The 17,224-nt window shown below is 36.5% G+C and overlaps 1 protein-coding gene across 3 annotated transcripts in view; it reads left to right on the top strand.

Annotated features, from left to right (window-relative positions):
• JDP2 (Jun dimerization protein 2) overlaps positions 1-17,224 on the top strand; it is a 72,401-nt gene that overhangs the window by 4,389 nt on the left and 50,788 nt on the right. For all 3 annotated transcript variants that reach the window (XM_051977577.1, XM_051977575.1, XM_051977576.1), the window contains exon 2: positions 11,264-11,487. In XM_051977577.1, coding sequence (XP_051833537.1) covers positions 11,264-11,487 — 224 coding nt within the window. The remainder of the gene's footprint in view (positions 1-11,263; positions 11,488-17,224) is intronic.

The following is a 17,224-nucleotide window of genomic DNA, read 5'->3' as shown; positions in this document are numbered from 1 at the left end:
AGTAAATTCATTTCCTGAAGCCTCAGATTCCTCTCTTATAAACTGAGGTAGTGGAAATAGATAAGATGGTTCTTTCTGGCTCTAAATGTCTGATGCTAGGAATGATCTCTCTATACCTTAAAGAAGTGGTCTTTATGAAGTTATTATGACCAAAATAGTCATCAACTGGTGGCCAACTTTCTAGTGTTAAGCTGTTCTATAAGTAGCTAAATTGGTTTTTGGATAACAGGAACTAAGTTGTTTCTGAGCCTACGTTTGGATCCTAGTGCATAGTCTTCAAAAACTATAATCTTCACTTCCATGACACCATGAGGCATCAGAGCTATAGAAGAAGTCATGGCTTGTAGATCTGTCTCTAGAATATATTGGCTATATGACCTGAACAAATAACTTAACCTTTCAATGCTTCAGACAACTTTATGTCTATGAGTTAAGAGACAGCTAGGAGGCATAGGTCCGGACTTGAAATTAGGAAGAACTAAATTCAAATCCTGCCTTAGACACTTATTGGCTATGTGATCCTTGGCAAGTCACTTAATTTCTCTCAGATTCAGTTTTCTTATCTGTAAAACTGGGATGTCATTCCCTCCTGGGACTGATCAAAGAGATCCTAAAAGTATGGTACTTTGAAAACCTTAAAGAGTTATAGAAATTACTATTATTATTATTAGTCTTTTGCAGAGTAATTACTTAGCCACTTTTGTAGAGGGACTTCCCTTGCTGGGAGTTCACATATTAATGAAATCATAGGTTCTATCCTATCTGCCATCCCCTGTCTCTCCACCCTCCTTTATCCCATCCCACTAAATAAATCCTCAGTTTCTTTTCCTCAGTTGATATCTAACCTTAATCCCTGAATGGGGGCAGCTTCAGTTAAACTGAGACCTGTTGAACACCTTAATTAAAAAAGGCCAATGTCTCCCAATTCATCTAGGGCCGTCTCCAATTATCTTGATCTATATCTGGCCACTGGACCCAGATGTCTCTGGAGAAAGTGAGTTAGGTGATCTTGCTCAGCCTTCCCTCATTCAAATTCAATTTACTGTCACACTATCACCTCCCTCTTGTCATGGCCCTAAGGGCAAACAACAATAACAACAAATCCTTAAATGAACAGCAATGTTTATGTTTGCCCAATTGCAATTTGCTTCCATGAATAGCCCTATAATGAAATTATTTCTTTTTTTGTAGAATAAGACATATAGGAATTCCTCCAGAACCCAACAATCACAATTGTTATATTATGGGTGGGGTAATTCTAGGAAAACAGCACCCTGGACAAGGTTGCATGGCCCAAATGGCATGCTGACCCCACTATTCCTTTTCCCCCTTGCCAGGGGCCAAATGCTTTGAATCATTACATTGATGGGATGACTGAAGTTCTTTATGTTTGTAGTTGGAAGGATTAAAAACTAATCAGAATGGGAGATGGCAGTTCTGTGCAGATAATACTGCATTTAAAATGGAATGTGAAACCATGGCCCAGTTTGGTGATAGAGAATGATTTAGGGGACCCACATCAAAATATAAATTAATTTTATTAATTTAAATAAATATTTATTATTGATTTTGCTTTCATTAGGTTTTTGTCATAACCAGACTGAAATTTTGTCCTTAAAAAGCATTTGTAGAAACTGAAAGTGATTCACAGAAGATTGACAACCACAAAAACAACAACCAAACAATGAAAAAAGTTTAAATGATTAAATATTATTAAAAATATTAGGCCAGCTATCATAAAAATTTACTTTGGGTCATTTGATCTTCTTTATTCACACTTTCAGTTGGACACTTAGTAGTGTTGGTATATGACTGTTAAAGAGTTCCCCTCTGCCAATCCTTATATTTTTAAAGTGAGAAAGAATTCTCCAGGGGAGCCATTTGTCAGTAGAGCAGATTTGGGAACCAAATTTCATGACAAAAGGAACATTTAAAGGATACTTAGGACTGAATGGTGTTCACAGAACAGTGATGAAGAAGGCCATTGAGAATGAAAATGATACAGATCTTTGGTCAGGATATCAAATACTAGTGGCTAACCATTCTGACCTTGGAATTTTCTCTATCAACTCCAGATTTTACCCAGATTCCTTATTCCTTTGGACATCAACCTAAGATAATTCTACAATACCTGGGATGATCTTAATTCCAAAGTGGCCCTAATCCACAAGGTCATGTTTGTAAACCAAACTATTCTTGATTCATAGAATTTAAAATTTAGAAAGAAACCTTGAAGTAATCTAGTAACAAATCAACCTTATGCAGAAACTCCCCCCACCCTTTTCAGTAATTCTTGACAAATGGTCATCCAGTCTCTTCTTCAAGACCTCGAGATAAGAATTATAGATCTTCTAGTACAATCCATTCTATTTTTAAAATTTTCCCTCACAGCTAATTGTTAAGAATTTTTTTCCCTTTGTAGCATAACTGTAGAGCCAATTTAGCGTCACAGAGTCATGGAACATTAAAATTGTAGACTACCTCAACCAAACCCTTCATTTTATACATGAGGATACTCAGGCCCAGAGAAATTGAGTGACTTGTTTAAAGTGACACAATTATTTGCAATGCTTTCCACTATAATTTTTTTTTTTAAACTGTTGAATCTGTCAGAAGTCCCCAGGAAAAATAACTCAGCAGCTTTCCTAGGGAGCTTCATATTAAATTTATAACCATCTAAATCAGAAAATTCTTTTTTATATAGATTCTTAGTTTCTGTTGTATTGTAAGTTTATTTTCATTCTTGTCTTCTGTCATTAAAGATAAAGAGAATCTGGTCACAACTTTTTTTTTTCTCTTTGGTGAGGCAGTTGGAATTAAGTGACTTATCCAGAGTTACATAGCTAATAAGTGTCACATATCTAAGGCTATATTTGAACTCAGGTTCTCCTAACTTTAGGACTCTCACTCTATCTACTGCCTCACCTAACCTTGTGAATACTTCACAACCTTTCTTGAAGAGAGTTAAATCTTTCTAAGCTCTTCTAATTCTAAATCATTTTAGTAGAGTCATATTTTAATCCTTCCTTTAAAAAAATCCATTTTTCGTACCTTTTCCGTGTTGTTATTGTTGTTTTTTGTCATTGTGAATTTTCTGTTCATCACTCTGTTTCTACAAATGCTTTTTTAAAGACAAGATCCCAACCTGCTTATGACAAGAACCTGATAAAAGCAGAATCAAATGGGACATCTTAGAGTCTTGTAGAGACATCCTACGATCTAAAATGGATTGCCTTGGAAGATAGTGGCTTCCTGTTATTGCAAACCTTCAAAGAGAGCCTGGATAACCATTTGAATGGGTTTTGTAGAGGAAATTCTGGGTTAAATATGGATTGGTGTATAGAAATTCTTAACGTGTGTGTATGTGTGTGTGTGTGTGTGTGTGTGTGTGTGTGTGAGATGGGCCCCTTTTGATAGTCTAGTGAAACCTAAGGGACCCCTTCTTAGAATCAAATTTTTCCTCCACATTCAAAATTGAAGAGATTTTTTTCTTCAGTGAAAAGTTAGTGAAAATAATGGTGCAATTTCCCTCTATTCGATGGATCCCAGATTAAGAATACCTGGCTAGATGAGTTCTGAATTACTTTCTAACTGTGATATTGTCAAAATCTTGAACCTGTGGTTAGTATTGGTTTGGAGTCTATCATAACTTCCATTTCCCTTTCTGCCTTATTTGATCTTGGCTGGTTATTTTTCCTTCTTAGATGAAATGCATTTTCTTCTCCTGGATAGCATCCAATATATCATGAGCCAATATCTCAACTTGTCAAAAGGATTTTGAATCCTACTCTTTTTTCTTTTGAGGCGCAAGCCACTATTTTCAATTTTGCATCAATGATTGGTTTAAGAAATGAATTTCCTATTTCAATTCAGTTCTACAAATACTTAATGAATGCTGACTAAATATTAAATCCTATGCTACTAGTAGTTTCCAATTCATTTCCACATCCAAGTCATTGACGGAGATAAGATGATTTATATTCTCATACTCTTCTTCCAGTGGAAGAACATACCTCTGTACTTTTTGGTTCTTGGTTATTTGGTACACTGGATTTAATTTTATATTTATTTAGCAAATATATTTTTCTTTTTTTTTTAATTCCTTGATTTCTTTGTTTTTATGTTACTTTTATTTTCAAACATATCCTTTCCTTCCAGTAAGCCGCTAATTGTAACTAAATAAAACAGTAAGGGGGAAAAAAAACAGTTCAGCAAAACCAACTAATCCATCAACTATGCAATATTTGAAAGTATATGGAGTGGGGAGCAGCTAGATGGCGCAGTGGATAGAGCACCAGTCCTGAAGTCAGGAGGACTTGAGTTCAATTTTGACCTCAGACACTTAAGACTGCCTACCTGTGACCCTGGGCAAGTCACTTAACTCCAATTGCCTCAGGAAAAAACAAAACAAAACAAAACAAACCTGGTTGCATAATAACAAAAACAAATAAGTGCTTCTAAATTGTTTCATTTAAAAGCTTTCCAAATGCTCAGAAAATTGAGACTATGTAATAACTCAAGTCAAATCACTGAAAGTATATGCAGTGTGCCACACCCAGACTACCATTTCTAGGACATAGAATTTTAGGGCTGGAAGAGATCTCCTGAAATCTAGTCCAATATTGTGTCTTGTCATCCTGTTTCTTTAGTTCCTTGCATTGATCAGAATGGGTGTGGAAACTCACAATTTTCTTGGCTTGTTTTTTTTTTTCTTTTCACTAGAGCCCTAAATTCCTTTGAATTAAGAAAAAACAACTCAGACATGTCCTCCAGTTTTATATCTCTAACCAATTATTCCTTAAACAAATTAACTTCCCATCAAATTAAGAAGGGTTTCTAGTCTAACTCCTTCACCTTCTGCTCCTCAACTCTAGAGAAATGTAGGATGATTCCTGCCATGTCGAATGTCAGCTGTCATGGTTTTCTTTCAGGAATGGAATGTGTTAAGCATTTTGTGGTTTGTATCTAAGCAATAAGGGGCTCCCTTGGGGAGAAGGAAACCAGAGGGACTGATGGTTCCCGAAGGGAAAGAAATTCTGCGTGTAGGGGTCCAGAGTGAGGGACTCCATTGAGAGAGGATGCTTGGAAAACAGGAAGAGATCTAGAGGGGGAAAGAAGGCACTTTAAATATTTCCCTGAGGGAGTAACTGCCTACCAAGGGGTTTATACAGTAGCTGAGAATTCATTAAGTTTCTGATTCACTTTTTAATGTCTTATTCCCACCATCTGCGTGAAAATAAACAGAAGCTGCTGGCAGAATCCTTCCCATAACAGAAACAGGGCCTGGCTTCAATCTCCTAAAGATGGTCTTTGGAACTCTGCTTGGAGACTCCTTATAACACTGTTCTCAGGATTGCCTTGTAATGGAGCTCCTTTGAGCAGCTCCTTCTCTTTACTGAGAGGCAGGGTGCGATAGTGAATAAAGAACTGCCCTCAGAATCAGCAAGCTTGAATTTGGGTCCTACTTCTGATGCATGCTGGCTGTGGCAAATCACTTAACTTTTCACTGGGCAATTAATTCCTTCAGTTGCAGAGCACATGCTGATCTCCATTGAGAGAAGGACTTTCCTTACCCCAGAGTTCCTTCTACAAAGGAAATTACAGATCAAGTTTAAAAAAAAAATGTTCTGTTGCCTACATTCAAAATTGAAGGAATTATAACATTTTAGTAAAAAGATAGTGAAAATAATGCTGTAATTTTCCTCCATCCAATTGACCCCACTTAAGAACATCAGATTAGATGATCTCTGCTTTCTGCCTCTGTGATGTTACCAAGATCCTATTTTTGCATTTGGGGTGACAGAGTTATTCAAACATTATTGAATAACTGTCCTGTGGATAGTTTCAATTTGGGGTCTTCCATGACTTCTTTAAACTTTTGGGCTTCTTTTCCCAGATGAAATCTTTTATATAGTGAGCTGCTATTTCAACTTGTCAAAAGGATTTTGAATTCTAATTTTTTGAGGCCATTATTCTTTTCTACCATTTTCCACCAGGTTCTTCCTTGTTGTTAGAGAGTATCAGAGAGAGATTTCACTGTGAATCCTAATGCAATCAGCGTGCATTTATTAGGCACCTACTTTGGGGTAGGCACTGCACGGAGCTAGTCTTTGCAACTAGAGGGTATTTCTCTCCTTATATCTGTCCTGAGTATAAAAACTGATTATAATAAATGCTTTGAAAAAAGTTAGGGCCTTGGGCAGAAGAGAATATTCTACCCTTATTTATGATCTTTTTGGATCAGCACAGTCAATGTAGCTCTTTTTTAGCCACTCATTTTTTCCTTCAAGTTCCCAAACAACCATGTGGCTTTAAGTTTCCTTCCTGTTCTAAGTTTTATATATCATCTTGAGGTTTACAAAACACTTTGCTTAAAACAATGCAGTGAAGTAGGAAATAAATTCTGATTTTACAGATGAAGAAACTGAGTCTCAGAGGTTAAATAATTTCCCCAGCCCCTGTAACTGTCAGAGATGAGATTCAAAAATGGTAGTTGGAGTCTAAGGCCAGCATTCTCTCTATTAGGATATGCTACTTTCCTCCATGGAGAAGGGATTTTCCACATTCTGCATGTTGCCATATTTCCTTTCTTCACTCTTTTTTACTAAGGAAGACTTGACCTAGTAGCACTTCTTGGTATGGATTTCTTTATTATTCCTGTGGGTTCCATCAGTCACTTTTACAGATCTTATTTTCAGAGGAATGTCCCAGAAGCCTGACAGTAAGGTGAATTAAATCCCCCTCAGAGAAATTAAGACTCCTGTCCAGTTAAGGCTTTAGAATGGTCATTAGCACAGTTAAATAATCACACATAGGAGGGTGTTAGAGACCATTTCTAATTCAATTTACCCCTTCAGATTATAGCACAATGCATCAGGGGGACTTCCAGGGAATCCTAATAGTTTCCTTTTAATGAAGTCATTACTATAGCTGAGTCCTTACATCCCAACTGGGTTTGAGCTAATGAAATAGGTGACTACCCATTTGGTGTTACTTCAAGAGCATTAGAAAGGCCTTTAGCCTCTCATACCTAGCAACTAGTTTCTGAAATTATACCATTAGACCTTAATGTAAAGGCATCTTTGGGTTGCAATGGGTAGGGTGTTCGACCTGAGTTCAAATCTTGCCTCAAATACTTACTAGCTGTGTGACTATGGCTAAGCTACTTAACCATTATCTGCCTCCATTTTCTTTTCTATAAAACAGGGATGATAATTAGAACCTTTCTCTCAGGAATGTTGTGAAGATCTAACATGACAATATTTATAAAACACATTACAGCACTATCTAAAGTTAGCTATTATTTATATTGCTTACTGTAGAGATGTTCTGGAAGAAACAGCACTTGAATCTGTTAACAGAGAAGGTTGAGGAGGTCAAGAGAGCTAGATTCCAATCACTTGGAATACAAACTCTGGCCTTACCCCTCTCCTTTCCATTTTGTATGTGTTTATATTTGTTTTCCAGTCTATGAAAAACTCCAATACCAGATTAATTTTATTAGATTTTTTTTTGATATTTCAGGTCTCCTTCTTGATAATCTCAAAAAGTTTCCTACACAAAGAAGGCTTCCTCCTTGGCCTAGCATTCAAGACCTTTCACCATCAAATGAAATTATGCATAGGAAGCATTTTTCAAACCTTACTTTATCAAAGTCAGTTATAATGACCAAATCCCAATTTATCTTTTCCAGCTTTGTCTCTCTCACTACTCAACATGGGTAGTTCAGGCACTATCTTCCACATACCCTTTTTGAATTCTGGTCCCCTTACTTTCTGGCAAGCCATCCTTTTCTCAGTAGGTAGCTCTCCTAGTGCCTCTCTAGTATTCTACCAATTCTTCAAAACCTTGATTAAGTAACATGTCTCCCAGGAAGCCTGTTCCGACCATCTTTCTTTCTTAAGATCTCCTCTATCATAGATTTGTATCTTCCTGAGTAAATTCCTCTTGGCTGATAAAGACTATGTCCTTTGTGAATTTGTATCCCAAGTCTAATCAGAACCTTGCACATTGGGGTAGAGACAAGGAACAATTTCAAATTGATTTCAATGATATCAGGAACTACTAGATGAGAAGACTTACTTATCTGATGCAAGTCAGCACCTTCTTTAAAACTTATATTCTTAGAGAGTTGCCTAGAGCATAGAGACAGAGTTTAAGTGAATTGTCCAGAGTCACATGGCTAGGATATGGCAGAGGTTAGATTTGAAATCAGGTCTTCTCTACTTCAAAGCTAACTCTCTCTGCACTGAGCCAAGCTGCCTTTTGCCTTACATAGAATAGAAGCTAATATATAGTTATAAAAGTGCATTAAGTGGAAATATGTTTAGAAGAATTGAGCATGTTTATCCTATATTGGATTACTTGCTATCTAGGGAGAAGGAGAGGAGGAAGGGAGGGAGGAAAATTTGGAAAACAAGGTTTTGCAAAGGTGAATGTTGGGAATTATCTTTGCATCTATTTTGAAAATAAAAGCTATTGTTAAAAAGAAAAAAGTGCTTTAGGCTGATGAAGTGTGTGATCTTGGGAGAGTACTATACTTCAGTTTTCATATTTGGAAAGTAAAGTAAATTGGATTAATTATTTATCTTTTTTAGCTTTTCTTTTCCAGCTACAACTATCTTTTAAAAAAAATTTTAATCATATTTTATTTTTCCAAATACTTGTAAAGATGGTTATCAATATATATATTTTTGTAAAACTTTGGATTTAAAAATTTTCTCCACCTGTCCCTTATTTCTGCTCTCCACAAGACAGCAAGCAATCTGATATAGGTTAAATATGTGCAATCCTTTTAAACATCTCCATAACTGTCTTTTTGTACAAGAAAAATCATACCAAAAGGAAAAAAATGACAAATAAAAAAAGAACAAACAAATAAAAATACTATTTCAATTTACATTCAGTCTCTATAGTTTTCTTTCTGAATATGATTGGCATTTTCCACCCCAAATCTATTGGATTTGCTTTGAATCACCGTATTGTTGAGAAGAGCCAAGTCCATCACAGTTGATCATCACATAATCTTGTGGTTACTATGTACATTGTTCTCCTGGTTCTGCTTACTTCCCTCATCATTAATTCCTATAAGTTTTTCCAAGCTTTTCTGAAATCAGCCTGCTCATCATTTCTTATGGAACAGTAATATTTTGTTACCTTCATATACTATTCCCCAAATGATAGACATCCATTCAATTTCCAGTTCTTTATAGCAAAAAGATCTAGCTATAACTTTCAATGATTTATATCTTAGTGTGAATCATTAAGCAAGTTTTGATATTCATTCAATAATCATTTATAAAACTTCTATGTGCCAAGTATTCTACTAAGCTCACAGTGAACACACAGGACATAAAAAGGATAGTGTGCATATGGAAAAATAAGATTAAGTGTAACTAACATTTATGCAATACTTTGCCAAATACTTTATGGAGAAAACTCATTTATGGGAAGAATGGGTGAAAGCCTGGGGAGGGCATGTGGAAGAAGAGATTGGGGGGGGAAGAGGGAGAAAAGAAGAGAGAGAAATGGAAGGACATAGAGTCAGAGAGAGTAGAGCTACTAAACTCCAACCTCATGAACTTCATATTTCTGTCTAGAGTTGGTTCTGTCAATAATAATAGCCACTCACATTTATATGGGAAGTGTATCAAAGTTTAAAATGCAGAGTGTCTTCCTGCTGCCAGCTTGGAAAGCAGGAAGATCTAAGTTTGCCATTTCCTTCTCTTGCTTATTTTACAGATGAGGCAAACAGTTAAGTGACTTGCCCAAAATCATCCAACTAATAAGTGTCTGAGGCTGTATTTGAATTCAGGGAGATGAGTCTTCCTGATTCCAAGCCCAGTGCACTGCTTTCACTTAATAAATGCTTATTGACTGTTGACTGATTCATCTGAGGATTTTTTATGCCATTGAAATTACATAGAAATAGGCCCTCTCCCTATTAGGGTTTACAACATTTTTTCCTCCAATAATTCTGGGGCAGAACAACTCTTATTATCACTGTTTTACAGAGAAGGAAACTGGGATGACTTTCTTTGTCCAAGCTGTAAGTGTGATCCCAGGTTCTCTCACTCCTGAAACAATACCCTTTTTTCCATACCAAGTTAGTGATGATCATTGGAACAGTTCTAACCTTATAGAACTGTCATCAACATTTTAAAAAGGGGATTATACAAAGAAAATGGCAGTCAGGGGCAGCTAGATACAATGGATAGAGCACCAGCCCTGAAGTCAGGAAGACCTGAGTTCAAATCTGGCCTCAGACCAGATGTGTGACCCTGAGCAAGTCACAACCCCAATTGCCTCAGGAAGAAAAAAAAGAAAGAAAATGGCAGACATAGCTAATTAGAATTTAATAGTGATGATGGAAATGAGACTCAAGGAAGTGGACCATTTTGGGTCAGTGGCAGCCAAGGGTCTTTATTACTGTCACTTGTGTCTATAATTCTTATTTTCTACTTGTAAGCATAATTGAGAAGGGAAAAAAGAGACCGATCCATATGGAATGTAGTGATATATCTTGACCTTTTATATTCTTCCAGTGATTTGTGGTTCCCTCCTATTTATCTTTATTGCCCTGGAAGGTGCGATGTTGTATTTGTTAACTTTAAATCCATTGAGTCGGAGATGGGTAGATGTAAAGGATGGTTCATTTAAATTCAGTTCAACATTTATCAAGCAACTAAAGTTTAAAATGCATTGTGTTAGATGCTGGAGAAACTGCAAAGATGAATATTTGATTCTTGCCCTTAGGAAACTTAGTCTCATAGTCACAAATTTCATTCTTCACTTTTGGCCCTCACTTGAACTCTTTCACATTCTTTTTCTCTTATACAGATCTCTTTTACATGATTTTGTTTTATTTTAGAGGAATTATCTGGGTTTAAAAGTAAGAAGAATAGGCATATATGCCTTGAGTGGCTCTAGGAAACCTATCCTGCACTACTCCCACATCTCTGCTATTCAGTTACCATTATGCCTGAAGTTTTACCATTAGTGATTCAATCCTTTGGAACAATTCTAGAAGGTTAAATCTTTAACATTTTAAATTGTCAGCAATTAGTTTTCTTCTTGGCAGTAGGGCCTCAGGGTGATGGTGAGAGAGATATCTGTCTTGAGCATCTACAGAGGAGAGATTAAAAAGCTATTCCAGAAGGAGAGGGGGAGTTGCTGAAGACTAAGATCCCCTGCTTCATGGCTTCCCGTAGGGTCGGTATCACTTGGATGAGTGATGATCAGTGTTTCACTTTTCTCTCCTCAGGCGGCGGCGTCATTCCTTCTGCTATGATGCCAGGGCAGATCCCAGACCCTTCCTTGACAGCAGGCGCCCTGCCAGGGCTTGGCCCCTTGACGGGACTCCCCGGCACCGCTCTGACAGCAGAAGAACTGAAGTACGCTGACATCCGTAACATTGGTGCTGTGATCTCACCCTTACATTTCCTGGAGGTGAAACTGGGGAAGAGGCCTCAGCCAGTGAAGAGTGAGGTGAGTTTGTCTCCCCTTATGCCTGTCTTGCCTCTGGAATTGGGGGCCATCTCAGGAATTAAGTGTCATGAGCCCTAGATTCTCATTTGAATTCTTATCACTATCAGACTAACAAGTCATGTAATGGATCGATCTCTGTCCCAGGCTTCTCATCTATCAAATGGGGATGTTAATATTTGATCCACCAACTTCCCAGAGGCTCAAATGAGAAAATGGTTGTGAAAGTGCAATGAAAATCATGGACTATCGAGGCTTATTATCAGCACCATCAATATCACCACTTAACGCCAAGCAGGTAGAGACCCTGTGGACACAGTATTGTGTGTCAATGGCCTGTACCACTCCACCCCAGCCATCAGGCATCATTTGAGTCACTGTAACTTTGTCATCCTCAGATGGTGTTTGCCAAGTACCCACATGTGGCTGGAGTAAATTCCATCTATGACAAAGGATTTCAAGTCCTTTTATTTCAAGAAAACAGTATTGTTCCAGAGATTGATCGGAACTAGAGGCCTAATGAGCTGCCTCCTGGTACCATTGATTTTTTTAACACCTACTTACTATAATCTCTCTGCTTCCCTGTACCCACCCCCAGAGTCATCATTTAATATCCTATTATGTTGGGCCATAGGAGGAACAGAGGAAATTTATCCTGGAGAAGAAAAAGACTTAAAGGGCTACCATTTTGAAGAAAGATTGGATTGTTTTGCTTAGGCCTAGAGGGAAGAACTAGGAGCAATATATGGGCCTATTATAGGGGGATTTCAAATAGTCATAAGGATCAATTTCCTAGTACAGCTGTCAGCTAATGGAATGGGCTGGCTCAGGAACAGTTGCAACACCACTTTGTAAGTATTGTATAGAAAAGATCTCTGATTTGGTTTGGGTATGGTGATATACCCTTCCAACAATAGGATTTTGTGGAGTTTTTAAAAAGTTTTTTTTTTTTTTTTTTTATGCTATTTGGCTTAGATGCATGGATGATCTGATTCAGTGTATATTTCCCCATGAATGAATAAATTAATACATTCCCCATAAATGTATTCAGGGCAGATCTGATACTAATACCCTGTTAAGTTAGGTTTGATAGACACTCAAAAATTATTGAAAGATTAACAAAAATCAAGTCAACAATCATTTATTAAGTTTCTATTCTGTGCTGGGCACTATGTTCATCACTAAAATTTAGTTAGTCTTTACTTAAGAAAAATAAGTATGTAGTAACAAAAAACATGTAACGATAAACAGTAACAAAAAGCATGAAGTGACACTTAGTTTCAATAGATATCTGCTCCTCTGCTTTTTCTCCAAGTTGCTGGAGGATTCTTTAAAGATCAATTCTTTTACTATAGGAAAATAAGGATCTGAAAGATTTTATCACTTCTTGGAAAGATTCTGGTTTCAGGTATGGGTAGTGGAATCAGGTACTATATAATTAACACCCTTCTCTATCATTGATCACCATCCTATAAAAACTGGAAGAAAATACCTGAGATCTAATATGACTAGACAAGTATTTCACATGTCAGCAGAGGATAAGGAATTCAAAGATGAAAGGACCTCATAGATCATCTACTTTAATTCGCTCTTTTCGTAGATGGGGAACTGAAAGTGAGTGATTAAAAGACTCAGCTAGGTGACATAGCTTGAGAGTATCTGAAAATATTTCTGGGATTCAAATGCAATTCTTCCTAACTCATAATCCAGCATATTTATTAATTGACTCCTAAGAGTTTATATTCTGTCTGGGCAAGGTGGCCCAGTGGACAGAGTGCTAGACCAGAAGTCATGAAGATCTGAGTTAAGCTCTGGCCTATGACACTTATTAACTTTGTCTTCTGGCCTCTTAGCCTCTGTCTCAGTTTCCTAAAATAGGGATAACAATGGATTTATTATCTATTATATCATAGGATTATTGTGAGGATCAAATGAGATAATATTCATAAAGTAAAGCACTTAGCACAGTGCTTGACACAAAGTAAGTGCCATACAAATGCTTATCCTACTCCCTTCTAAATTGCATTTGATTTATGATATGGCATTTATAACCATGTCAATATATTAATTGATAAATTATTATCTATTCATAATAATACATTGACAATTAATTCATATAAAGTGATAGTGAGTTGTAACAAGTGCAAAGTAGAATGGTCTGAGTCAAGAAGATCTTGATTCAAATACTACTCTTGATCCATACTAGTTGTATAAGGCATTAAACCTCCTAATTCCCCAGATAACTTTGAAGACTCTAAGTTATAGATACATTATCATTTCTTCATTGGTGTTGAGAATTTGCAATTTGGAAATTTTCTTACCAATGAAATCACAAGCCTGATTTTCCTTCCTAAGAAAAGAAATATAATTATAATATTTTTAGATTATTTATTTGTAATAGTGTAAGCAAGGACAACGAGGTGGTGCAGTAAATAGGTACTGGGTCTAAAATCAGGAAGACCTAACTTCAAATCTGATTCAGACACTTACTAGCTATGTGACCCTTAGATTCTGTTTGCCTCAGTTTTTCCATTTGTAAAAATGAGCCAGAAAAGGAAATGGTGAATTACTCCAGTATCTGCCAAGAAAATCCTAAAGAAAAGTCATGAAGAGTCAGACACGATTGAAACAATCATGTCTTGAACAACAAGAACAATTTGTGTAATCATGGAGGTCACTTTGCTCTTCACAGAAAGTGCTATGGTCTATTATATGGTGCATTAAACTAGTAATCATGATATTTAGTTTCTCATCTTGGCCCCAACGGCTTTGTGAATTAGAGCAAATCACTTTACTCTTCTGGCCTATAGTTATCTTATCTATAACATTAAGAGGTTGGTCTAGACAATCTTGCAAGTCCCTTCTACTCTAACATTTTATGATTCTCTATTCTTTTTTTTAAAAAAATTCAAATACATGTAAAGATAATTTTCTACATTTTTAATAATAGCTTTTTATTTTCAAAATACATGTAAAGATTGGTTTCAGCATTCACCCTTGCAAAACCTTGTGTTCCAAAATTTTCTCCCTTCCTTTCTTCCACCCCATCTCCTAGACAACAAGTAATTTAATATAGATTAAACACTACATTCATTTTTGTAATTTGTTCCAAATTTTTCTAACCCCTCCTTTACCTATTCCCTCCTCAGTTGCTTGATACCAAGCAATTTGATATAGGTTAAATATGTGCAATTCTTTTACACATATTTCCATATTTGTATGTTGTGCCAAAAAAAAAAAAAAGACCAAAAGGGAAAAAAACACAAGAAATGAAAGGAAGGAAGAAAGGAAAGAAGAAGGGAGGGATAGAAGAAAGGAGGAAGGGAAGGAAGGAGGGAAGAAAAAAGAAAAAGAAAAAAGAGAGAGGAAGAAGGAAGAAAGAGAAGGAAAGAAGGAAGGAAGGAAAGAAGGAAGGAAGGAAAGAATTTTTCTTCTTTTTGAAAAAGATGAAAATGCTATATTTTGATCCACATTCAGTCTCTATAGTTCTCTCTCTGGATGGGAATGGCTCTTTCCAGCCCAAGTCTATTGGCATTGCTTCAGTGATTCTTTATTCTTGAAAATTAGCATGATATAGTAGATAGAGTCAGGAGTGTGCTTTAAATGTTTAACAACTAGCTCTCTGAAAAAAAAAAAAAGTGTTTACAACACATTTCTAAGTTTTATGCTATTGATATCTTCTTTATCACTTTCTTAAGTCTAGGCAATCAACAAAACTACAAATCAAGTCCTAATTTGTAGCCTTCACTGATTTCTGAAATGTAAATGTTGTAGAAAATTGAACAATTAGCTTTCAAGTGCCAGGATGCTTCTGGATAAAGTGTTTTATTAGAATTAGAAAGACTGGGGACAGCTAAGTGGTGAAATAGCTAAAACACCAACCCTGAAGTCAGGAGGACTTAAGTTCAAATCTGGTCTCAGGCACTTAATACTTCCTAGCTGTGTGACCCTGGACAAGTCACTTAACCCCAATTGCCTCCAGGGGGAAAACAGAAGGATTAGTCCAGTTGTTTTTTAAGTCTTGTCTGACTCTCCATGACTCCACGTGGGTCTTTTGATTGTTTTTTGTTGGTCTGTTTTTTGGTGAGGCAATTAGGGTTAGGTGACTCGCCCAAAATCACACAACTAGTAAATGTTGTGTCTGAGGTTAGATTTGTACTCAGCTCCTCCTGTGCCTTTGCTATCTCCATTGTGCCATCTAGCTTCCCCAATTTGGAGGTTTCTTGATAAAGATACTGGAGTAGTTTATCATTTCCTTTTCCAGCACATTTTCTAGAAAATTTTCTAGAAAAAACTGAAGTAAACAGGGTTAAATGACTTGGCCAGGGTCACGCAGATAGTAGTACTATGTTTCTGAGGCCAGATTTACTCATGAAGATGAGTTTTAGTATTCTAGATACAGCATTCCTATCTACCCAGAAATCAGGAAAACTGGGTTCAAATCTGGTCACTGATACTTAAGCAGCAATGTGACCATACCCAAGTCTCTGAGTATTAGTATCCTCATCTGCAAAATGGGGATAATAAAACCAGCACCATGCATCTCTTAGGGGTGTTGTGAATCACAGATGAAATAATGTATTCAGAATGATTTGCAAAACTTAAAATTTTATGTAAAGTTCAGTTATTATTCCTTTTTCCTGTTCCCCAAACTGAATTGTTATCTATTATCTACCATACATTGTACAACATACTTGCTATTGAAAGACCAGAATTTAGGCACCTGAGGGTGCCATAAATAGAATATTGAACTTGGAGTTAGGAACATCCGAGTTCAAATCCTGCTTTGGAAACTTAATAGCTGTATGAACCTGGGCAAGTCAATTACCTCTCTCAGTCCTATAAATAAGTCTCCTCATTTATAAGGGGAGGATAATAATAGCATCTACTTCATAGGATTGGCATGAGGTTCAAATGATAACTATAAAGTGCTTTGGAAATTGTCATGCACTATAAATTTACCAGATGTTATTTTATTATTATTTTAGGAGGGGAAATTATCTTAGAAGATTAGTATCGAGTCAGATTTTTAGGGCACTGTGTTGCTCAAACTGGAATTTGTTCAGGACACCCAATTTAATACCACCTACCCTTTTCCACTCTGGAAAAAGGCGCTAAAGAACCTTTCTTTTTAAAAGAAAAGCCTTTTTTTAGTTTGGATATTTTTGTACTTTACAGCCACCCAAAAAAATTGGTGGCATATGTCCTGTACCTGATAATGACGTCCTGTCCTCACAAGGACCCATAAAAATCTGCCATCGAAATGAGTCCGTGAAAAAAAAAAGAAGACATTTTTAGGGCATATTTGCATATCTTCCCCCTCACTGTCTGGCTTCAGTTTTCTGGGGAGCCAAGAAGATGAAGAATATTGTGCCGGTCTCTGGCCAGGCCACTATCAAGATAGCAGCTTGTCTTTCTTTTTTTTTTCTAAATAATTTTTTTTTTATTTTTCTAAAATTAAATATATGTACATACATTTAATTATGGGCAAGAGATATTTATATTTTGTTTTATATTTAATTCTAGGGTATTAGGGAGTCATTGGAGTTTATTGATTAAAGGGATAAGACACAAACCTGTGTTTTAGAAAAATCAATTTGATAGCTTGCTACAGTAGGATGGGTTAGTGAGTCTTGAGACAGAGTGATGTACTAACAAGCTATTGCGATAGTCCAGGTATGTGGTAATGAAGACCTGCCCTAGGGTGGTGGCCATTTTGGAGAAGAGAGGAGGCAACTCC

This window comes from Antechinus flavipes, chromosome 2 (genome assembly GCF_016432865.1).
Source record: "Antechinus flavipes isolate AdamAnt ecotype Samford, QLD, Australia chromosome 2, AdamAnt_v2, whole genome shotgun sequence".
NCBI lineage: Eukaryota > Metazoa > Chordata > Mammalia > Dasyuromorphia > Dasyuridae > Antechinus > Antechinus flavipes.
The sequence above is the reverse complement of the archived record's forward strand: the minus strand, read 5'-3'. Positions and strand labels throughout refer to the sequence as shown.